At 40.2% G+C, this 25,328-nt stretch overlaps 1 protein-coding gene across 10 annotated transcripts in view; it reads left to right on the forward strand.

The window, feature by feature from the left end:
• Window positions 1–25,328, forward strand: part of CEP170 (centrosomal protein 170) — a 124,754-nt gene that overhangs the window by 94,195 nt on the left and 5,231 nt on the right. For 5 of the 10 annotated variants that reach the window (XM_045982477.1, XM_045982476.1, XM_045982482.1 and 2 more), the window contains 5 exons: window positions 1,586–3,418; window positions 10,355–10,589; window positions 15,024–15,201; window positions 17,438–17,608; window positions 21,024–21,112. In XM_045982477.1, the coding sequence (XP_045838433.1) occupies window positions 1,586–3,418; window positions 10,355–10,589; window positions 15,024–15,201; window positions 17,438–17,608; window positions 21,024–21,112 (2,506 nt within the window). The remainder of the gene's footprint in view (window positions 1–1,585; window positions 3,419–10,354; window positions 10,590–15,023; window positions 15,202–17,437; window positions 17,609–21,023; window positions 21,113–25,328) is intronic. The other 5 variants (XM_045982478.1, XM_045982484.1, XM_045982480.1 and 2 more) reach the window with 3 other exon arrangements.

The raw sequence follows: 25,328 nt of genomic DNA on the forward strand, positions 1-25,328 counted from the left end.
CTGCCTCTCTGCCTACTTGTGATCTCTGTCAAATAAAGAAATAAAATCTTTTTTAAAAAAAAGAAAGAAAGAAAGAAGGAAACTATGTCTTGGTTTTTTGTCTCCACTTATCCCCAAGGATGAGAATGCTTTATATGTTAATTTCCTTTATCTCAGAAATGCATTCCAGGTACGGCAGTCAGGAAAATCCTTAGGTATTCTCAAATTCTCTCGCACAGAAACATCAAATTATATATTTTCTCATTGTCTTCTACTTAATTATGAAAAGAAAAAATGATCTTATATTCCTATATGAGGCCTTAATATACTGGAAGACCATAATTTAAAAATCCCTTAGTTTGTAAAAGTATGATAAGTCCTGTTCTCTTGTTTCACACTTAAAAATTTTTTAAATTCTTGGGGTGCCTGGGTGGCTCAGTCGGTTAAACGTCTGACTCTTGGTTTTGGCTTAGGTCGTGATCTCGGGGTCCTGGGATGGAGCCCCGCTCTGTGCTCAGCGCCTCTCCCATCTCATGCTCTCTTTTTGTCTCTCTAATGAATAAAATCTTCAAAAATATTTTTAAAATTATTTTAGTCAGTGTTAAATTTTTATTTAGAAAACCTTCTAAAGTTGTGTGTTTTCTGTTTTACTTAGGCTATCCAAACTTGCAATTCTTTCAGATGGCTAACAATGCTCATTAAAAACTCCCAACTAGAGGCACCTGGGTGGCTCAGGTCATGATCCCAGGGTCCTGGAATCAAGCCCCATATCGGGCTCCTGCTCGGCGAGAGGCCTACTTTTCCCTCTCCTACTCCCCCCTGCTTATAATCCCTCTCTCACTGTCTCTCTCTGTCAAGTAAATAAGATCTTTAAAAAAAAAAATCTAGGGGCGCCTGGGTGGCTCGGTCAGTTAAGCGGCTGCCTTCAGCTCAAGTCATGATCCCAGCGTCCTGGAATCGAGTCCCACATCAGCCTCCTTGCTCAGCCGGGAGCCTGCTTCTCCCTCTGCTTGCCACTCGCCTGCTTGTGCTCACTCTCTAATTTAAAAATAAAATATTTTAAAAGAAAAAAAAAAAACTAGATATATTTCTCTTTCTTTTTTAAGTTCAACACGGGCTTGAACTCATGACCCTGAGATCGAGACCTGAGCTGAGAGCAAGAGTCGGACACTTAAGCCACTGAACAACCTAGAAATATTCTTCTATACTATGTAATTGAAAGTGCTTATGAGGCATTCTCTGTGCAATTCTGCAAAGTTTTCTTCTGCAAAATTTCACGGACCTTACAGAAGCAAGAGGAACACAGTGACCTTCCCTGCCATAAAATACATTGAGAGAAGAAGGAACAGATGGAGGATTAAGAACAGATGACCCCAATTTTCATCTCCTAAAACACTCCCCCTATTAATCTGCTTATTTGTACATCGTGGCCTCATACTTGCTTTTGAAACTACTCTGTCACAATGCTGGGGTGTTTATTCAAAGTTTTCTTGTTATACGAAGCCATTTCTTAACTGACACTGCAAAATCTAACGTAACATGATATTCTTTTTATTTGTACTTTTTTTTGCCCTCATAATGTCTCCTTTGTGGTTTTTTGTTATAGATGCGGATATCAGTGAGTCTGGCATTTCAATGAGAAGTACGGGGTCGGCCACTTCCTTGGCTAGCCAGGGAGAGAGAAGGCGACGTACCCTTCCCCAGCTTCCAAATGAAGAGAAGTGTCTTGAGAGCTCCAGAGCCAAGGGTATGACACAGAGGTCAGAGATCGGAGAAAAACAAGACACAGAGCTGCAGGAGAAAGAAGCCCCAGTGCAGGCCTACCAGAAGGACAGACAGGATGCCAACAGAGCCCTGAGTAAGATGAGCAGGGCCGTGAACGGGGAGGCCGCCAAACCCGGCGGAGATAGTAAAATCCTGCTTCACTTGGGCAGCTTGTCCGGGAAGGACAAAAGCGAAACCGAGAAGGAAACTTCTTTGGTGAAGCAGACATTAGCTAAAATTCAGCAGCAGGAACAAAACGACCAGGTCCAGTGGACGCCTACCAAGTTGTCCGCTTCCAAGAACATTTCAGGTCAGACAGATAGGTGCCGGGAGGAATCTTTCAAACAGGAGTCACAACCTCAAGAAAAAATCCCAGGACACTCTGCAAGCAAAGGAGAAAGGGTGACACAAAACGAGGGCAAGCGAAGAAAAGCCGAGGACGTTCTCAAAGGTCAGACTCCAAAGGGCGGAGAGAAGAAGGAGTCCTCCAAGTCCTTGGTGCGGCAAGGAAGCTTCACCATAGAAAAACCTAGCCCGAACATCCCCATAGAGCTCATTCCCCATATAAATAAGCAGACTTCGTCTACACCGCCTTCCCTGGCGCTGCCAGCAGCCAGCAGAATACGGGACAGAAGCGACTCGATGGACACAGACTCTAGTATGGACACCACCCTTATTCTCAAAGACACAGAAGCAGTGATGGCTTTTCTGGAAGCCAAACTGCGTGAAGATAATAAAACTGACGAAGGCCCAGACACTCCCAGTTACAACAGGGACAACTCGATCTCACCAGAGTCGGATGTGGACACCGCGAGTACAATCAGTCTGGTCACGGGCGAGACCGAAAGAAAGTCAACCCAGAAGCGAAAGAGTTTCACGAGTCTCTACAAAGATAGGTGTTCCACGGGTTCTCCTTCGAAGGATGTGACAAAGTCATCATCTTCAGGTGCTAGGGAGAAAGTCGAGAAGAAAACCAAAAGTCGTTCGTCAGATGTGGGCTCAAGAGCGGAGGGTCGTAAATTTGTACAGTCCAGTGGACGAATGAGACAACCTTCCGTGGACTTGACGGACGACGACCAGACCTCCAGCGTACCTCATTCTGCCATCTCCGACATCATGTCCTCGGATCAGGAAACTTACTCTTGTAAATCTCACGCCAGGACTCCACTTACCTCAACCGACGAGCACGCACATTCCAAACTGGAAGGAAGCAAAGTGACGAAATCCAAGACCTCTCCCGTAGCGCCGGGGTCCTCCAGTAAGTCAACCACCCTCCCCAGGCCACGGCCCACCAGGACTTCCCTCTTGCGCAGAGCCCGACTCGGCGAAGTGTCCGACAGCGAGCTGGCCGATGCCGACAAGGCCTCAGTTGCTTCTGAAGTGTCCACAACCAGCTCCACGTCGAAGCCGCCCACGGGAAGGCGCAACATCTCTAGGATTGACCTGCTGGCTCAGCCTCGGCGAACGAGGCTTGGCTCATTGTCCGCTCGCAGTGACTCTGAGGCAACGATCTCTAGAAGCAGCGCCTCCTCTCGGACTGCGGAAGCCGTCATCCGAAGCGGGGCCAGATTAGTACCTTCAGATAAATTTTCACCTAGAATTAGAGCTAACAGTATCTCTCGACTATCCGACTCCAAGGTCAAAAGTATGAGCTCAGCACATGGCTCTCCTTCAGGTAAATTGGGTCCAGACTTTTTACAATATTAGCATAATATTTCGTTCATGTTTTAGGACTCCTTTTTAAAAAAAAATTAGGTGTCTAGTGTGACTTTTAAAAATATTCAACAGAAAGGTTATGCTATAAGAGGGTATTTTCTCCTATTAAAAGTATTTTAGTTAGCTCATTAGTAAATGGAAAATTCAGAGCTGACACACACTTCCAAGGAATGCCCTGGGGCAAAATAGTGATTTCAAAATGAGGACCTTTTTTGGAACCTGAGTATCTGGATTCATGTGTCAGAGGAGGAACAATATCTGGAGTCAGTAACAGGGATTAACATTGTCCTGCTGAAAGCAGTGTTTGATTTTTAAATATCCTCACCTAGTTCAGAGCCCCTAATCTGAAGAAGGGCAGGATACCCTTTATTCTTCCTTGAGAGTGCAGTGAAACGGTATCTGCTTTACACTTGCTTCCCCATTTATGCAGAAATGTCTCAGACGCTTTTTTAAAGTTCACTCTGTTTACAGTTGGGGCAGGTGAAAACTAATTCTTAATTCATTTCAGCAGAAGAAGGTGAATTTGTGAGATGAGCCCTAGGCACATACATGTCTAACCGGGCTACAGAAATGTAACTGGTTACGAGAACTATCTCATAGAGCACTCTCCTGTCCCTTAACTCTAGTCCTTAGCTGTCGTTGAATGCACTTCCAGAAGGTACCTGCTCCCCGCCAGAATCTTAACGGCTCCGGGGTGCTGGTCTGCTGGTGTACTTCCCCCTCGGAGCTCTAGCAGCTCTAGCGGGAGAGTACCGGTGTGACCAGGTCCTCGCCCAGATCCCTGTGTGTACCTGGGAGCCTGGGCTCTTACTTCATAATCAGCCTCACACCTGGGTGGGGCTGCAGAACCCCCCCCTCTTGCCCCGGGGGAGCCAGCTGCTCAGAGACTTAGAGATCACTTATCAGCAAGCATCCAAGTGAGTCTTGAGGAAGGCTTGAGGGAAGAGTGGGGGATGGTTGGTATGCAACCCCGGCTCCGAGTTTGATGTCTGGGGCATCGTAGCCTCCAGACTCAAACCTAGCGGTGCTCCTCGTGTTCTGTTTTCTCTTCGCCTCCCTCCTCTCTCACCCTCACTGCCGCTTTCCTCCCCACCACTCACGTCGCCCTCTCTCCGGGTCAGTGGCCGTGGTGGTGATGGGCAGATCCGTGGTGGGAGTGGATGTGGGCGGAAGATAGGTGACATAGAAGCCTGACTCCGAAAGAGGAGCTGGCATTTTCCCCGTGCCCTGGCTTCTGCACCGGAAGCTTTCCCTGCGGGTTCATGCGGTTACCGCAGGCGTCTGGAACTGACTGCTGTCCGCTGGTTGATGTTTACCGAGTGCTGGTTTTCTGTCTTCTTATGGCTCTACCTCTTCAATTCACATCCCCTTTGTGCCGCATTCTATGGTGTGTTCCGTGGTAGCATTTCTTCCGCCACGTGGCCTGTTCGATCACCTCATCTCTCCTGTACATAGAAGTGTTACAGTTTCCTCCTGTCTCACTGTAAGCTATAATGCAAGCCGTGTGTCACCAAGTAGCATGGGACGTTCCTTCTGTACCGGGCGTCTGGTCCGTAACACACGAGTGCGCTGGTCTTGTCCTCAGTGTTGAAGGCGAAGGGCTTCTGTGAGAGGCAAGCCAAGTAGGACTACTTAAGCAAGTCCGAGAAACCGCTGTAAGATGCTATGTTGTCTTTAAAGAAAAGTTTTGTTTTCTGCTTTGAATCCAGAGCTTGATAAACATGCAGTTTCCCATATCCAAAAAGTACCTTGATTTGCTTATTGAAATTCCCTAGAGTCCTCTGAAGTGCGGGATGTGGACCTTCTTCCTACTTAACAGCAGCATATTAAATAATTAGAACCATAAAATTGAAAAGCTGGAAGGGTCATTCAGTTTAGGTAACTCGGGCCAAAAGAAGTAGTGACCTGCTCTGGTCACGCAGCAGTGACTAGGACAGGGTGAGAAGCCCCAAGGCCTTTTCATTCCCGAGCTCTTGCTGCTTCTGCCCCATCCGGTCTGGCTCTCCGAAAGTTTTTATCTGCTTGCTTGCAAGCTTCCAGAGGAGCGCTGGAATTTATCGGATTCTTTTCAGGCGTGTATACAAAGACAACTTACAATATATTTGGTATATTGTGCACTATAATCTATATAATTCTGATGTTTTACTGAATTCATGAAGCCATATCGGGATCCAGGACTGTATGTTCAATTCTCTCAAGACGCCCTTTTATAGTATTCTGTCCCATCTGGAAGAGTAACGGCCGGGCTCTTGTAGTCAGTGGTAATGTACTAAAATAGTTATATGGGTATGTAGTTAAAAAAAAACAAGCGGACAATTTTTTGAGGTATTAGCTAATTGGGGTGTCTTTGATGCTGTGATATTTCTACTTAAGATAATTATAATACATTGAATGGAAGAAAAAATAAAAATTCTTAGCTTTAGCTTTTGAATTACGATTTAAGAGGCACCTGGGTGCCTCTTGATCCTGGGCTTCAGGGATCTAGAGCCCCGTGTCACACTTCCTGCTCAGCGGGGAGTCTGCGTCTCCCAATACGTCTCCCTGTTTCTCCACTCATGCTCACTGGCTCTCAAAATAAATAAGTAAAATCTGAAAATACATATATGATTTAAAAGAATATAAAGCTATACTCGTCAGGGTTTTACAAACTGTAAACTTTAAAGGACTTAGAAATCTCTGAACCTAGAGCCTGTGATATGTCCAGATTGGCATAAGTGAAAGTAAATCTGTAATGTTTCAAATTTCATAATTTAGGCCATGTCTAAAGAAAGTTTTTCAAAGAAATGTATATGATAAAAATAGAAGAGTGGGATCTCTGACTTAGAAACATTTAGAAACTTAGGAACATTTATGCCCCTTTCATTCTGCTGTAATTTGCTTTTAGGAGAGTGTAGTCCCCTCTCCCCCTCCCCCCGCCACGCCTTCAGTGATCCGTCAATACCAAGTTATGTTAAAATTTCCTGATTTATTTTGATAAGATACATTTAAAAAACTAAGTGTGCCAAATTATCAAAATAAAGCAGTTGGTTTTCATTATGCCTTAGGTGCACATTCTGAAAAATATCATGTTAACATCCTTAGAATTTTTTTAGACTGTTTGCTTTCCCCGTTTTATTCTAAACCTCAGGTTTTATAGGTGGTAGGAATTAGATATTGGGCATTCATGGCTTCAGTTATTTCTTCCTCCAGGTCAGAGATCAATACAGAACGTCATCAGGGATCTTTTTCCCCAAATGACCTTATTGCTACTTGCTTGTAAATGTAAATGTAAAATGTGTTTCTGGTTTTGTTTCCCACCAAAATATTCTGATATAAAGTGTGAAAATGTAGTGTTTGTTTCCTGAAATGTGTTTGTTACATCTATAGATGTGGCTGTGTTTTAAGGCCAACAAAAGTTTTGGGTAGCAGTAGAAGAAATCAGCATTCACAAATAAATAACCTTAATAACTTCCTTTTTCAATTCTCGACAGTACAGCTTCATAATAAATAGAGTAGTTTCTTACTTCCATAAGAGGGGGTATTGCGTAATTTTACAACTAAAATAAGTTTTATAATTAATGTAACTAAGATGATTTTCAGGTTAGCTATAAAATTAATTAAGCTGATGTTAGAACTATGATTTTACTCTATATGCTCTCTACTACCTCACCAGCCAAGAAAGCCTCCCTAAGGATGACATTTCAAATGCCTTTGACATAAATTTTCAATTTAATGATTTATCTGAAATATCTTTCTACTAGTACCAATAATATATCAAATAAGCCTAATGCTATAAAATTAAATTTAATTCTATGCAGGAGTTTACCTGAACAGAGTAAAATACAAGAGGAAGAAGTAGCAATTTCTCTTCATGGTTAGAAATCACAAAAACCATCATTCCATGAGAAACTGAGGATGTTTTCAAAGAAGAGTTAACCTAACTGGAATTACAAAAATAATTTTTTTTATACAGTCCTTGGATTTGCAAGGAAAGAGCTTTGAACTCTGGGAGTCCGTACACCTGGCTTAAACTTTGATTTAAGTAAGGCAAGACCTTTCTGGGCCTCTTGTTTCCTCCATAAATTGAAGAACTGATGCCAATGTCTAAGGTCTTAATATTCTAAAATTCTGTGCAACAAGTAAGCAATAGGGAAAGTTGCAAACATGCTCACTTGGAGTCTACTCTGCAGCAACTAACAGATGGTAGTAGAAGGAAAGGTTAAGAAAGCAAAAGATACTGAAGGAAGTTGTTTGGGGAATCCCAGGCCCTGGTCCCTCTCCCTGGGGTTAGTGATCATTCCGCTGGTGTCTGCGCCCATTTCGGCTGTTCCAGAGGCCAGTGGCATCCAGACGGAATGGGAGTTCTGCTTCCTGGCACACCCCGTGTGATTGCTGTGCCATTGGTAAAGACAGCCCTTAATTGAGAATTTCATCTCTCAGCTCTCCCCTATTTATTTTATCCTTCATTTTGCCCTCAATTTTAAGAGAACAAACCTAAAAATGTTACCTTTCAGTTTTTAAACAATGCTTTATCCCTATGGTTGCTTTTCTTTGTAAAGATAATTATAAACTTCACCAGTCTTCCTGGCGTCTAGACAAACTTGTAAAAATAAGTGGGAACTTTACAAACGTCATTTGAGAAAGGAGTTTTTCTCTTTTTTTCCCCTCCGTGTAATTATTTTCTGATGTTGAAACTCAGACTACGAAAAGTTGATTCTAATGTGGCTCTACTTACCTATTGTTACCTGACACCTAGTACCGCTTTTCAGTTTCTCGGCCTGTTTTCCTGTGTTGGGCCACTCGGGAGATAAAGCGGCCATCGATGCCTGCTTTCTGAGTGACATCCAAGGGACTGACCTCAGCTCCACCATACCTACCCATGTTTTCACATCTCCTGCAGTTTATTAAAACTCTTTGCCATTGGTTTTGTTTTCACTCCAAACAACTTTCGGTTGTTTTGAGTATGGTTTCCAGGGTTTCCAAAACAAAAATTGGAAAATTTAATCTAACGAATCGTCTTTTTCTTATTTGTGAGCTTGTTTTCTATGAATAGTATTCTGAATAAACATTTAATGTTTAATGAAATGCCTTTATTAAAAAGTATAAACATTGCAATATTTCTAATTTTTTCCTAAAGCCTTTTTGCTCTTATTCCTAAACTTTTTCTGAAATTGTTTTCAAGTCTTAGGGTCAGTTCAATTCGTAGGATTTTTCAGATGTCTATGATAGTAATTTTCCACTGTGGTAAGAGTATTTTTATAATAATGAACTATCTTATAAAGGTAAAACCAGAAAATATATTGACTACTGCCTTCAAAAGATGCTATGAAGAATTGATTACCTACACTTCTGTGTATGTATTTGCATACACTTTTCCAGAAAGCCAAGAAGTTTCTTCTGTCTTCTTACACCCATAAATCTTGTTCCAAGCTCCACAAGCTTCAGATGAGAGTGCGAATCAGGGCATATGGGTAGGCTCTGATTTAGGGCATGTTCCCAATCATAGATTTCTCGGCCAGTTCTGGTGGCAGTGTTTATCAGTTTATCTGACAGCCACCTGAGCCTTACCAGAGTCCCAGAGGCAAAACTGTGGTTTGGGGAGGAAAAGATAGGAGAGGCATAAAATTCCAGTGAAATATGAAGGAGTTCCAGGCTCCACCAGCCTATGCAGCCTACGGTCTGTTTGTGTTTTAAAAGAGGGGAAGAGAGAGAGGGAGAGAGGGAGAGACAAAGAAAACTCCTCTATTATTAATAGCAGTTGGGACTTCCAACAGGTGCAAAGTTTTTGTCACTTCAGCCACCAAAACCATCTCATGCTTTTCAGTAGGTTTTTCCTAATCTGAGGAAAGCAAATGGTCAGTATCTATTCATTTGTTCAAAAAGAGTTATTAAACATTTGCTAGACAGACACTCTGCCAAGGGCTGGGTAGGCAGGAGCAGATTAAACAGGCATGGCTTCTGCCCTTGTGATGTGTACCGTGAATCAGCCATTCTTGCCCCGTTTTTTACCTCTATCCTGTGCCTCACAAATTACTTGTATGTTTGGTTCTCCCATTAACAGTAGTAGTGAAATTAATTTGTCTTCTGATTTTTCAGATGTGTCCGCAACACCGTCTCTTGACTGTCTTTACTAACCTTAAATAAGAAAGTGATTGTCACTTTCTTTAATGTGACTATTCACAGTATCTCCTGTGCTTCAGTGTCAGTGGTTGTGAGACCCGCTCTGTAGAGCTTTGCTCCGTGTAGGTCTTAAGCCATCGTCTATTCTCACCGTATGCTTTCAGTGTCAAAGCGGCAGACAGTTGTACTGAAGATGCTTTGTTGTGTTTTTACCATGTAAAAAGATTTTTTCCAATCATAGCATAACAGGATGTTGAATGACAGAGGTAATGTTTTTTTTTCTGCCATAAAAGCATAATTTCCACAGCAGGAATTATGCGCATTTGTATGTTGGGAAAAGAGGGTTTTACCATCTCCATGTTGAAAGTCTCTGTGGCATGAGGAAATCTTTTCCCTTATTTTTATTTTGTTGTTGTTGCTGTTACTGTCATTAAAAAAAAAAATCCATATCTTCACTCAAATGAGAAATATTTGTAATGAAAAAGTACCCAAATTAAACATGTATGAATAGAGCTTGCTTAGTTATCATTAGTGAATTTTTCATCTGAATGTTTTATTCACCGTAGTACGGAAAACATGGTCTTTCGATTGTTTTTAATTACTCATTGTTTTTAATTCACCAAAATGTAGCGTTTCTATCTTTAAGAAGTAGTAGACTTACGGTTTCTGTTAGGTACGTGTATGTCAGTTTTGACAATTGTGCTGTGTGTGTCTCATGGTGTTTTTGAAATCGTGATTTTTATCTCCTTTAAAAGGTAACATAATAATTCTTTTTTTAATAATTAAACTAATTTAGTAAATTCAAGATGGAGGCGCTTTCCCACTGATTATGCTTCCACCTCAGAAGATGAATTTGGATCAAACCGTAATTCCCCTAAACATACTCGTCTACGTACTTCTCCAGCCCTGAAAACTACTCGGTTGCAGAGCTCTGGGTCAGCAATGCCTACTAGTTCTTCGTTCAAGCACCGGATCAAAGAACAGGAAGATTACATCCGAGATTGGACCGCTCATCGAGAAGAGATAGCGAGGTTGGTTTTTACTGGATCATCTTTAAAAATGGAAATATTTTCTCAGGGTTTCAACCTGATAACAGATTTTAGCTTTGATGTGATTTGCACGCGTAGTCCAAGAAATGACTGCCGGAGGCTGTGAACTTAGTTGCTCTCCGTCCAGTTTCTCTGGGTTCCTGTGTTGAAGGCCATTGCTGCTACCATAGTGTAGAACTGGTTTGTTTCGGTTGCAGCCTCCCCTTTCCTGTTCTCGATGCCGGTTCTGAAAGGTCGTGTCCGCTCCCTCAGTGCCGCTGCACTTTCTACTACTTTCCTTTTCTCTTCCAGAGAGGGAGTAACAGTGTCCTTGATGGAGATGCATTGCTCATGTCCTTGGGGAGAATTAGAGGAGGTGGATTTCTACTCTCACTTTTACGAGTTCATTAGGCACAATTTAATTCAACCCTTTATGAACTACTTTGAATATTAAATAAATTTGTTTCGTGTAGCCTTTAGGTTATGATAAAAATTCATGCTGCTGATGTGATTTTTAATCAGTACCTTGTCATGGCTGAACATTGAAGAGAGGCTACACTCAAACAGATGCTCTTGTAGCTAAAATACGTTTTTTTAAGTTTGTAAGATACTGAATTTTACCGCAGTGTTTTATACCGTATGTCACCTAAACATTTTCACCTTTTACGTGCTATAGTTACTTCTGCCTTCAGTTTAAGACCCTGATCTTCGAGTTTTACATTTGGCGACAGTACTAAAGAACATCACATAGAGTAAGGCCATAGATGCTTTAAAAAAAAAATAAATTCTTACCATAATTTAGTGGTGTTTATCTTTTTTTTTTTCCCTTTGTTGACTTAGGTGAATTATGTTTTTTTTTTCTGGCTCATGTCTTTAAAGTTTATGTTTTTTGGTCTTTAATGACCATTTACTTGTAATTGTTTTTAACTGCTTCTAATTCTTTGACAGCATGCCCTTTTAATCTCACGGTGCTGCTTAAACATTTTATTTTGCCATATAAATAGCCTTTTGTGAGCCTAATTATCGAAGCCCTGCAAGCCAGTCAGGGGACAGGCCTATATGTGCTTCAGGATCCGTGAATAATTATGAGCCCGCAGGATGCCTGCAGTGAGAGGATTTCCACCCATTTTTTATTCTTGTGGTCACAGCTGGCAACAGCAGGCCTTGTCCTCCTCCCATCGTTTCCCCTTCCTGTGGGGGAGAGGTCTCACTGCACCTGCTCAGGAAGTACCTGAGGGAACTGGAGGGTGTGTCTGCTTCCCCTTCCAGGGCCACCCCCTTGAAGCCCTGGACCCCAGACCGGAACACCTGGACACCTTCTTTGGAGCCAAACCCACTTCCCTGCCCCCACACAGAAGGCAGAAACTGCAGAGGGGACAATGTGCAGGAGCACTAGTTGACATTCTTGCTTGGTTCCATCTTGCTACCACATGCCTTCTGCCACCGCTGCCCCTGTGTCTTGTTATCTGTAGCAGGACTGCCCAATGGCTGGGCCATTTAACCTCTAATGACCTTATGCCTTCTCCCTCCAGTTTGTTAGCAGCACCATGCTTACAAAACTTGCCTTTGGCATTTTAATTTTTTTAAGGTGCATTTTTCGACCGTATATCTGAAAGCAAGGAAAACAGATGGATTGCAAAAATCCAAATAAAATGTTTGTATCATTTTAGAATTTTCTCCTCCTGCAGAGTTGATGGGGGTGGAGACTGAGAATAAGAACAAGGATTATAAGCTCGGAGTTTAAAAAAAAATAAAATAAGTACACAGATACGAGATTATAAAATATTCCAGTGAGCATAATCTGGAAGCATCATGACGGAGTTTAGTAAACTGAGATTTAACAGCTACGTGAACAGAGCCAGACTCTCTGTTGAATTATAAATCTGTTCCTTCTGCTTGAAAGGTATTCATTACTTTGGTTTTCTTGATAATTTTGCTTTTTAGAATTCCTAATGCTGATTTTTAGTAGGTGCTGAGACTTCTAAGCAGTGTGGATTTAAGCCAGTTTTATGGTCTCTATTATTGAGTCAACTTTAAGATGGGAATTGGCACGCAGGGAAACAGCTGGCAGGTACACAATAAACTTGCAAATTAGAAGAAGGCTTTGGGGTGCTTACTGACGGAACAGTTTATGTCGTGGGTACGTTAGTTATTCATGTTAGTTTAGTTTTTCCCGTGTAACCTGTGAGATTGCTGCTGTCTGTGTATGACACTTGTCTTTACTAATTAACCCACACTGCTGTCTGCAGATACCAGCAGCTTCATTGTGCAAGTGTCTGCATGAAAAACCTTAATACCAGAAGTGGATTTTTGGATAAAACTCATGGTTATCTATTTTTTTGTTTTGTCTCTTTTAAGTTTGGTTATTCTGTTTTTCACCCTAGTTCATTTATTTCTTTAGTTCATTTATTTTATTATTCCTGCAGAAATGCAGGAATTGAATATAGTATCTAAAAGAACACTTTAAACTCATTCCAGAAGAATCATATCAACAGTTAACAAGTTTTTAAAAATTACATGTGGAATGATAATGTGAGATGTAGCATGACATAATAAAAAGATCTAGTTACGCCACTTATTTGTGATTTGAACCAAAAAGCTTATATAACCTCTCCTAAGCCTTATTTTCCTCATCTGTAAAACAAGATGATGACTACCTCTCCTGCAGGGGGCGCTGTGGGAATGGAGTGAGTTGACGAGTATAAAGCTTCTTTCTAGGGGTGCTCCTGATCACATAGTGGTTTTGATTCTATTATTATATACTTTCCATAATTATATATACTATAATGTGCTCCTTACATTTATTCTATAGTTATAAGTGATCAGAACATATTTATTGGTGTTCTTCCTATCTTTTTGTATTGGTAAATAAAGGAATTGACCACAGATTGTGTCTGTGAGGCCACAGGCTTCCATTTAGCTTCTCTTTTTAAATTTGTAGCTAAATTATTATGCAGTGACTGCCTTCCTTGGAAGGCTTTCAAGCTTACATTTTGCCCAAGTTAAAAAAATGTTACTTTGTACCTGGTTTTAATCTTAAAGTTGCAGAAGCTTTTACATGTTGCTTTAAGAATGTTCTGCCATTCCAAAACCTTCCCTAACCTTCCTAACTTAGGAAACTTTCATGTCTCATTGAATTGAGATCTTTTTGAGAAAAGCAGGAATATCAGTGGTAGATCATTATGTTTCTACCTCGTAAAAAAAAAAAAAAAGTAAAGGAAAAAATCCCATTTTGTCTTTTGCTTATCACTGATAATATTTATTTAGTTCTTCAGTCCATGTGGCTGATAACACAAATAAATGGCTCTGTGGAAATGAGCTCCGCCCTGGGATCTGGCCCTGCCTGAGCAGTTTGTAAGTTGTGTTGTCATGATCCGGCCATTCACTTTCTCTGGGAATGCGTCCTGATTCATGTTCAGTTAGAGAGGTCCTACCCTCACAAGAACTCTGTGACTCTTGGGACAGCTAGCGTGTGGTGTGACCTGCCATGTGTAGCCAGAGGTCCTACGTCTGGGTTCCTGACCTCTTTGGCCCTCTGGGGAAGCCTCTGGAGCTCCTCTCAGAACAATGTTTCTAAATGCATCAACATAACATATTTAGTTGTATTTGGTATGACCGCATTTCTTTGTAATGTTACCAAAACATTTTTTTTTTTAAGATTTTATTTATTTATTTATTTGACAGCGAGAGAGAGAGATCACAAGTAGGCAGAGAGGCAGGCAGAGAGAAATAGGGAAGCAGGCTCCCTGCCGAGCAGAGAGCCCGATGTGGGACTCGATCCCAGGACCCTGAGATCATGACTTGAGCCGAAGGCAGCGGCTTAACCCACTGAGCCACCCAGGCTCCCCTGTTACCAAAACATTTTTAAAGTGACAGAGTAATATATCGTTCAGGAACATTCTTGCAGCGGGTTGAATTTTGAAGTAGTAATGTCTAATTATTTTGAGATACCTATAGCAACTATGATGTGATTCCTATTGGTGAAAAAAACCCAGTATCACTAATACAACTATTGTTTGTTACTCGTATTTATAATCAAAAGAAATGCTAAGCTTCATTTGAAGGTTAGTGAAAATGAAGTTGTACTTGCTCTCTTTTCCAGGGCCAGCGACTCCTTGGGTTCTGCTCACTGTTGTCCTCCATTAATACTAGTCATCAGCACTGACGCTGTATTTTAAAAGATACATCACTACGTCTGGGTGTTGAACATGTTTTTCAAAGTGACGGTGTTTGCGAAACTTAGTTTTATTAACTTTTGGAGTTGAAGTTCAAGACTTAGTATCAAAATAGTTCATAGGATTTCCAAAAATTCTTAAGTTTTTGGTACAGATCTTTAATTAGACACACACAGTTGACGTAACCGATTCTCTCTCAAATGATTGTTTCTGGAGCTGTTATTTAAAAGGGATTAAACTTCTTTTCTAAAATCGTCACCAGGATCAGCCAAGACCTTGCTCTCATTGCTCGGGAAATCAACGATGTAGCAGGAGAGATAGACTCAGTGACTTCGTCGGGCACTGCGCCCAGTACCACAGTAAGCACTGCCGCCACCACCCCTGGCTCTGCCATAGACACTAGAGAAGAGGTAGGAGATCTTCATGGAGAAATGCATAAGGTTCTTTCTTTTCTTTATTTCTTTTGCTTTTAGCTTTTTACTTCGTTTATTTTAGTTCATCCACCCTCCCCGTCTGCATGCAGCACTGCTTCTTCCAACTTTGGTTTGAAACATTTCTTTTTCTGTTCTTGTAACAAAACTAGCAAAGGCTAACATTTGGTCTACTGTTAACATGAAGTTGTAAAATTGTTTAAAACAAGCACTTTGTCGGCCATTTCTTGGTGTATGGTTTCACTTGAAAATATGAATATAAATGATAATCGAAAAGCAAATTAAAACTTGATAAATGATTGTATAATGATCCTATAAAGTTTGGCTATGAAAATACTTCAACTACAAAAGTATCTTTATTTTTTTTTTTAAGATCTTATTTATTTATTTGATAGACAGAGATCACAAATAGACAGAGAGGCAGGCAGAGAGAGAGGAAGGGAAGCAGGCTCCCTGTTGAGCAGAGAGCCCGATGTGGGGCTCGATCCCAGGACCCTGAGATCATGACCTGAGCTGAAGGCAGAGGCTTTAACCCACTGAGCCACCGAGGCGCCCCCTACAAAAGTATCTTTATACCCAGTTAGCTAGTAGACATCCGTACTAGCAATGAAGAGAAAACGCTACAGTGTGCACTACTTTAAGTAATTCTGTTGAAAAAGACACATATATACTCAAAGATACTTTGAAAATTGAAATGTATGTGTTTATACACACTGACAAAAATACATGTATATTGAATTTTGAAGCATTCTTGTAAATTCTGGAAGGGAAGGCAGCATATGTAGACTGTTGTCCTTCCCCAACCAGGGCTCCTGCTCTCCAGCTCCAGGGGCCAGTATTATGTAACTGGCCCCAGAAGGTACCTTTACTGGATCATATAAAGTTAATGGTACGCTGCCACGTTGGCTCTCTTGAACTGGTGCAAGCGAAAGCTAGGCATTTGAGAGAATGAATTAAAAGTTTTGTTAGGACAAAGCCACATTCTTTGATTTAAGTATCTGTCATCTGGCCGTTTTGTGCTACAGTGTCAGAGATGAGTAGTTAGACAACCACTATATTGGCCGCAAAGCCTAAAATATTTATTATCTAACCTTTTACAGAAAAAAAAAAAAAACAAAAAAAACGCCAGCCTCTAATAAGCTTCCTTAGTTTTATGAAATAACATTCTCAAAAGTAGCCCAAAATGGCTAGCCTTTTTAACAATTTGATAAACTGTGTTAATAATACTTTCTTCCTCTGCTTTTTGTCACATTCCTTGTATAATCTAGTTCTTTAATGGTTATTTTGTGGTGTTGTTGTTGTTTTTTCCCTTCATGTGTTGTCTGATTTGGTAAATGAGCTTTCATGAATCTGTGTAGAGTTTTGTTACCACATTGATCAATTGTAAATGTATATAAAATCATCCTCATTGGTGAAAAACAAAAGGATCTTCTTGGTGGCAAGACATACACAATTCTTCTGGTACATTGAAAATGATAAGATATTATTTTCTCAGCTCTCTAACTAAATTGTACCTAACATGCTTATATATTCACTCAGACCTAGTAATTATTATTCAGACATTTCATTGAATAGACTTTCATTTTTCCTTTTTGTTTTACTTCTGAATATTGTACTAAAGTTTATTCCTTCTTCAGTAAACCTGAGTTACTTTGTATTGTATTTGCATAATACGTGCTGTAGATGGCAGTGTGTCATTTTTACTAGAATATGTCATTTCTATAGCGTTGTTCAAAGCTTACCTAAGACCAAAATATACTTATTTTGTGGATTTAAATTTTTTTTCTTTTGTAAACTTAATTGGAATTTGCAATTTATGTCTCTGTGAAGAAATTTGGCACCTGGATTTGGGGAGGAAAAAAAAAGATAGGAAACTAAAAGGAAAAGAAACATTATTTTACATTGGTAAGGCAATGTGAGTAAAATAAACTTGTCCATTTACATGGCTCAGCTTTTTCTGCTTATCATCTGTTTTCCATTTGGGGAAAAGCTTGTCCATTGAAGAATTGAATTCAGCATAATTCTGTATTTTGGATTTTAAAAATGAAATCTTATGTAGCGGAACATCTATTTTATTAAACAGGTACCTTTTTATAAAAAGAAAGAGTAATTGGTTTATTGAAGACATCATGCTTCTTTTACTACCTGACAATGGAGTAACTTCTGTCTAATTAAATGAAATGATAATGCCAGGATCAGTACTTTTCCAAATTATTCTCATAAGGATCTGCTTTTGTCCAATTAGCTGGTTGATCGTGTTTTTGATGAAAGCCTCAACTTCCGCAAGATCCCTCCATTAGTTCATTCTAAAACACCAGAAGGAAACAACTGTCGGTCTGGTGATCCAAGACCTCAACCAGCAGAGCCCCCTGATCACTTAACAATTACAAGGCGGAGAACCTGGAGCAGAGATGAAGTAAGTAAACCACAAACTTTAACAAATGTCAGAAGAGGCATGTCCTGTTGTAGGAAAAGGAGGAACTGTTCGATAAATGGGGCTGGGGAAGAAAGCACTTGTCCTTATTATGAGTAGAATGAAATTTCATCCTGACATCACATCATGTACAAATAATTAACTACAAATGAATTAAGTTCCTAAAGGGCACAAAAGCAAAACTTTAAAACTTTTAGTAAAAAATACAGGTAAATGTCTTTCACATTATAGTCAGGGGTGATTTCTTAAAAGACACAGAAAGCTTTGAGTTTTATAAAAGATTGGATAAATTAGAGTATATCAAAGGACTTTTGTGAAACATACAGCCAACAAAGGATTAGTATACAGATCACGCGAAGAAGTCCTACCAATCAACTTAAAAAGGCAAAAACAACCCAGTGGAAAAATCTCCAAAAGACATGAAGAGAATTAACCTAAAACCTTAGAAATACAGGGATATTCAACTTCCTGAGTATTCAGGACTACAATGTGATTCTTGTTCAACTGGAACAAATTAAAAGTCTTAAAATACTAAGTGTTAGAGAACACAGACACATTGACTCATGTGTTGCCGGTGGAGGTTAAATTGCTGCAGTCACTTTGGAAAAACGGTTTGACATTATTTCTTTCTTTCACAGAAGAAGTCATGCAAAAGAATTCTAAAGCACTGCTGTAGACTATAACAAAAACGTAGTTTTTAATCCGCAGAAAAGAATGTATAAAGTGGCATGTGTACAAATTGAGTAATTACAGAGAAATCAAAATTAATGAACTACAGCAGTATGCCACAATGCGGGTGAATTTTAGCCATGTAATATTAAATGAAAAAAGTAATTCTCAAAAGATTATATACAATGTGATTCTGTGTCATAAATTTTTTTAAATGAAAATATATACTTAGGACCAGAAATAGATGTAACAGAAGTGATATGAATGATAGGAAAAGGAAAGCAAGGGAATGAAGAATGGGATTCAGGATACTGTTTAACCCGGGTGGAGGGTGGCAGGGAGATGGGATGGAGGAAACCATCTGACTAGTGGTAGGTTACATAAGTCAGCTATTTCTGCATAACAGCCCACAAGATCTCAGTGGCATAGAGCGGTAAGCGTGTGTTATTGCACACCTGTGGTTTAATTGGAATGACTCAGCTGGGCAATGAGAAGTCGTAGGTTGACTCCAGGCCTGCCCATGGGTCTCTCATATTGCGTGGATAGGCGGGCTAGCCAGGGCTTGTTCTTTTCATGGTTCCATCAGAAGCACAAGAGAGCAAGCCCCACCATGCAGGCACATTTCGTGTTCGTGTCGTGTCTGCTAATATCCCATGGGTGAAGCCAAGTCACATAGTAGAGGTCAAAGGCAAGTATCCTGTTCCTGTGGGATAAGGAATGAGTATTTCTGGCCGTCTCTTCTGTAACATAGTGCTGCATTCTAGCTTTTGTTTTGGCTGTTAGATTTATCGTAAGTTTCTAACTTATCATTTATCATCACTAAAGAGAAAGAAAAAGTGGTCCAGATTAGGCTAGTGATTTATATCATGAATCAAGAATTAGGATTAATTCTGTGTACCTGTGAACCAATGCAGATAAAAATCGTGTAACTCTCTTAAAAATAAATGGGGCCATGACAGATCAGGTATGGAGAGGTTTATTGAAAAGGTTTATGGTAATGGACATTAGTTGAAATGAGTTTGGGGGATATTCAGGGATATAGAGGAGTTTATTCACCAAAGAATGGTTATTCCAAACCACAGCACCACGGAAAGAGCTAATTGAGGAACACCACGCAGCAGCAGTAACAGGCCAAGCCTTAGGGCATAGGTAGGAGAATAGAGAAGGTGGCCCAGGAGAGTCTGATCGTAGGCTGGCATCCTGGACTTCAGGAACAGGAGCTGCAAGTTAGTATGTAGGAATGTGTGTGTGCGCCGTAGTGCTGAGTAGAGAAAGGTGTCCGGTGGGAGAGCTTGTAGCCTGCTGCACAGTCGCCCCTGCCGTGCACCGGATGGTTTTAGACACACTCTGTCCTCGCCTGAGTCATCAGTGTCTTCCGCTCTTGCTCTGGTTTGTTTCCTCAAGGCCCACAAGATACCGTTATGTTCGTTTAGCCTTCCATTGCCGGTATGTTGCTGATCACACCCTGAGTAACTTTTCATCCTGCACTAAATTCAAACCCTTGACATTCCCAGGTTCTCCTTTTCCATGGTGCCTGCCTTACTGAACTCACCCTGCAGTGAACTCCCTTCCATTAGAATTTGTGTAGCAATGAACCACAGAATTCATCACTTACTTCTTTTTAACAAAATACTTAATAGTGTTGCCTCCATTCTTTTAACTCCTGCACTGGTCTTGAACAGCTTCTTGACCTCCAGGGCCATATCTTATTTTCTGGATGGTCTTGCAGAGTCTAGATGCGGTTCTGAACTACAAGGAGGTGATTTGCGCACCCACATCTAGCCCCAGTTCAGTCCCTTTGCTAGCTTCTGCAGAACAAATCCAGCTGGCTACCAGTTTTTGTAGATAAAGCTTTATCTCAGCACAGTCAAGCCCACTTGTTGGTGTTTTATCTGTAGCCGCTTTCACAAGAACGAGTTTAGCAGTTGGGACAGAGACCAGAGAGCCTGAAATCTTTACTCTCTGGCCCTTTACAGAAGAACTTTGCCAAACCTAGCTTTGCCATAAATTTCAACTAGGGTGCTATGAGCCTCCATTGTAAAAACTCATTCTTTTGGGCAAATTTTTAAGAAGTATCTCTCAGGGGCGCCTGGGTGGCTCAGTCGTTAATCCTCTGCCTTCCGCTCAGGTCATGATCTCGGAGTCCTGGGATCGAGTCCTGCGTTGGGCTCCCTGCTTGGTGGGGAGTCGGCTTCTCCCTCTCCCACTCCTCCTGCTTGTGTTCCCTCTCTCACTGTGTCTCTCTCTGTCAAATAAGTAAATGAAATCTTTCTAAAGTATCTCTCCCATTAGACTCTGCCCCCAAAAGCAAGGATTGTAATCTTCTTGATCTCTATATTCATGTTATTTGGTGAAAGAATAGATAAACAAAGTATTCTAAATTACTTGTATTTTCCTTTTTTTGATCATTTGAATTAGAGGCATGAGAGATGGGATCATGATTGTGATTGAAGATAGGGATAATATGGGTTGTTTTTGTAAGTGATATGTGATAAGTGATATGACCAAAATAGTATGGAAACTGGACAAGTTATTTTTAAAAAGAAACTCCTTTATTGATATTTATTGCTCTTTCTCAGTTTAGTTATACATAACTCTAATGACATTCCTCATTTTTTAAATTAAAATTAGCATAAATACTAAATGCCCCTACATATAGTGAGCTGTGACTAGTGTTCTCCGTGCTTATACGAAACAGATAATATTTTAATTTCTTTGGATGTTTCAGGTCATGGGAGATAATCTGCTGCTGTCATCCGTCTTTCAGTTTTCCAAGAAGATAAGACAGTCTATAGATAAAACAGCTGGAAAGATCAGGTACTGTTGTGCACTCACACCGGTGAGCTTAGATTGCCAGCGGACGCCTGTTCCGCCGCGTGCTGGGCTGCTCCCGCCCGCCGCCCGCAGGGACAAGCGAGACGGAGTGAGGCAGCAGCGCCGAGCTCACTGCCGCCACCATCCCCATTCTGCCTCTTTTTTAGGTGTAAGTCATAGCCAAAAGCTAGGCCGCATGAAGGGGGCAGAAACGGAACCAGAAGACTCAATAATCAGCCCTTTATAGCGGAGAGTTAACAGCTATACAATTACTTAGATTAATTTTATTAATAATTAGATACAATTTACCCCTGCACAGAGTAACAGTAAGTATTTTAAATTAACAGACCTTTGGGGCTTCTTTGATAAGACCTGAAACTTGAGGCTGGTTGCGTCTTCCTCGTCGGTAAAGAGAACCGTGTGCACAACCCTGTAAGACCCGAACGCCCGCGTACTTGCCAGCCGTGTGCGCTCAGTCGCGAGGGCCTCAGAACTGTGCTGGGCGAGTGACACAGTCAGAAATCATTCAGTCTGATTAAATTTGCAGACTTCATTCCCATAGAAGGTCCTTTTAATCAGTGTTTATTTCACTTATTTATTCCTTTGGCTAACAATCCTTCCCGTATGTCCTACTTTTGGAATATAATTTGAGTGGAATTAAATTGAAAATAACAGCTTCATCACCTTCAGCCGCACTGCATGCTTGAGCCAGACCCGAGGCATGTGTGACCTGTGATTAGACCTGTGGATTTCACTGGGTGGCCTCCATCTGTCTGGCTGCCTGCTGTATGGGCAGCTCCAAGGAGGATGGGTTGTCATGGCGAAGGGAGCTCATTGACCGTGAGAGAAGATGGTGGCACCAGCAGACCGGAAGTGACGTAGTTGCTGGGACTCACGAGACAGGCCTCACCTACCGTGACATTAGAGTGCCGATCGCTTGGGCACTGCGTGTGCTGGCAGTAGAAGCAATAGGCTCATCTGTAAGCCCAGTCGGAAATGACAGAATGTGTTATTCATAAGGAGCATGCAACTAATTTAATTTCCTTGAAATCAAATGTTGAGCCTGAAAATGTACACATTTTTTAATTTAGAAAGGATCCAATGAAATGGCATTGTTATTATACTTTTTATCCTGTGTAGCTAGTGATTTTAATAATAAAAAGGAAAAAAGGGGTGATTGGGCTCAGTTGGAACAAAAGTTGTGAATAGTAAAATCAGTTAATAAAGGCCAAAATAATGAAATTAAGACAAATCACCCAGAGATAGCAGAACATACAGGTGTGTGTACTGAAATACACGAGCTAAAATGCAAATTCCATGAGAGCAGTGGTCTTTAATGTTAACATACCTAGAATAACTATGTAACTATTGGTTAATGAATGAATGTTAAATTATTATTTTATAGGAAGTTAAGTTTACTTAAAACTCATAAGGATGTGTGAAAATTGAGAAGGGTAAATTATCTTGAAAAAACAGCAGATGTCAACATAATTGTAGTCATTAAAATAACTAATTATATGTACAAGGTACTTCTTAAGAAAAGACAAACATGCGATCACTTTTTAACTTTTTAACTGTTAAGGGAATAAATGAGGAAATAAGCCTCCTATTTCCAACTGCATTTGGAGGGGCTGTTGATATACTTCACTGATACGCTTTTGAAAAAGTAAAGATACCATTATTGAAAAGACCAAGGTGTACAAGAGTAAATATGTTACGAGGTCATTTGCATAAACCATTAAGAAATGAACCTGGAGGGAAGAACTGTACGTGTATATATGTACACATGTGCGTGTAGTAGGTATTCTGGATAATACGTATGTTTTTTCTGAAAGGTTTGTTGTTTTTAACCACATTCTGTATTACTTTTGTCAAAAAAATTTAAAAAGTAAAAAATAGGACAAGACAGTGTAGATGGCATTATTCTTTTAAACTAGAAAGAATTTGGGGCACCTGGGTGGCTCAGTGGTTGGGCCTCTGCCTTCAGCTCAGGTCATGGTCTCAGGGTCCTGGGATCGAGCCCCACATCGGGCTCTCTGCTCGGCGGGGAGCCTGCTTCCTCCTCTCTCTCTGCCGGCCTCTCTGTCTACTTGTGATCTCTCTCTCTCTCTTAAATTAAAAAAAAAAAATTTTTTAAACTAGAAAGAATTTAACTTAATATTTTTTAGAAGACAATAAAGTGGAGAGAGAAACTGGTACATTTTTAAGAGATCAAGATAAGGGTTCAGGGAATACTAGAAGGCTCAAGGTGTAAACTCTATGTAAAAATACTTCAAAAATTCATTGATGCCGTGAATTAATTTCTAATTCCTATAATTAAAATTTTAAGATGTAATGAAACCGTGGCTGAATATGGTTTATGAATTATAATATTCCACACAAATAAAATTTTATATTGCTTATGTGATGAAATCATACATTTCATCAGTGTTTGATAAGTACCTAGTCATGGTAAAAACACATTGAACATCATATTATTGAATTTTAAGGCTATCTGTTTAAGAGAATTCATTTAGGTCATTTTTTCCCAAAACTATTTCAGAACAGACATTGAAGGACTTAGAATGTGACCTGGAGACTTTTTAGTCTAAAACCAACTGCTTTCGCAAAACAAGTTTTTTGCTTAATAGTTCAGTTACTGAATGAAATTATCCTTGGCATTTCCATGGTTTTCCATGCTGACATTTAATCTGACTATGATTTTGATTCCATAATGTAATACGAAGATCACTCAAAAGCTGTGAAGTTTTTTCTGAAAGATCTATAATGACCTTTAAACAAAGACAGTTAAGTTCTAACCATTATGGCCTGGTCTAAAGTCATGTCTTGATCTCGTTTTCTGCTTCCTTAGTATTGAGATAGTGTATTTGAGTTCGCTTCCTAAAGTCAAAATGCCAAGTTTGGCTTCTTAAATCCATTCTGTGGTATTTACTCATTGTCCTTAAAGTAAGTTTTTTATCCCTTCCGTGGCTTGGAGCTCTGGGGTGCTTTGTGTGTGTGAATCAGGAACCTCAGGTGACCACTCTGAGCTATTTTCAGCAAAGGTGATAACGTGTGTGTCCTTTAAAAGTTTGAGAAGCCCATGCATTTTACCCAGTAACCATATTCTGGCAAAATTCACTGGATTTTGAGCACAGTGTGGCTAAGTGCTGACTTTCTGTATCACATGAGTTCATTGTAGTTCTCAGGTGGTCCATTAAACAGTCTTCGCTTTCTCTGTACCAGTCCTAATGCCGCAAGGGACTCTTAGAAATCACATAATTTACTTACCTGTTTTAATGTCTTGGCCATGACGATATCAGCTCTTAGACAGCTGGCAAGGAGGTTTATTAGTCTTTTGGGTTTAGAAAATTTAACAGTCTGAGAAGAATATTCTTATATCAGTTTCTAGAACCATCGTTGCCCTTTCAAGCATGGCAATGTATAATTGTAGATGTTCCAGACTTGATTGATGTTGATGAATTTCATGTTTTTCAAAAGTAAGTTGAACCTGGCATATTGATCTTTGAAGAAATACAAATAATATGTACTATTTAATACTTAAATACTGATCAGCTTCCAGTAGTAATAACTTACTTACTTGTACAGTGTTGATATTTATATAAGGCAAATAAATTAGATTTCCAGGCTCAATACAGAAATTTTTAAAAGAAACCAGAAAGGTGCCTATTATTCACATCTCTCTAAAACTTCTGAGTCATGTTTCAGAGATGCCAAAGTATTGGGAGAGAAGGATACCACTTTTAAAAGACAAATGAGGGGTGCCAGGCTCAGTGGGTTAAAGCCTCTGCCTTCGGCTCAGGTCATGATCCCAGGGTCCTGGGATCCTGGGATCGAGCCCCGTGGCAGGCTCTGCTCAGTGGGGAGCCTGCTTCCCTTTCTCTCTGTCTGCCTCTCTGCCTACTTGTGATCTCTCTCTGTCAAATAAATAAACAAAATCTTTAAAAAATAAATAAATAAAAAACAAATGAAAACTCTGTGTTACTTTTTTTTTTTAAGTTAAGACACTTGAGTTTAGTTTCTAACATAAGGATAATTATCTTTATTGGCAATTGTTTTTATCAAAAGGATAGTGTCTTAACTCCTAATTGGTTATTGTATACAAATATACTAACATAAATTAAGACTTTTAAAGACAAACACAGTAAGTACTCCAATTTTCAGCCTTAAAAATAATGATCAGACTTCAATCAATCCATGATTTTTCATACCTAATTCA

The sequence above is a fragment of the Meles meles genome, chromosome 17 (assembly GCF_922984935.1).
Source record: "Meles meles chromosome 17, mMelMel3.1 paternal haplotype, whole genome shotgun sequence".
Taxonomy (NCBI): Eukaryota; Metazoa; Chordata; class Mammalia; order Carnivora; family Mustelidae; genus Meles; species Meles meles.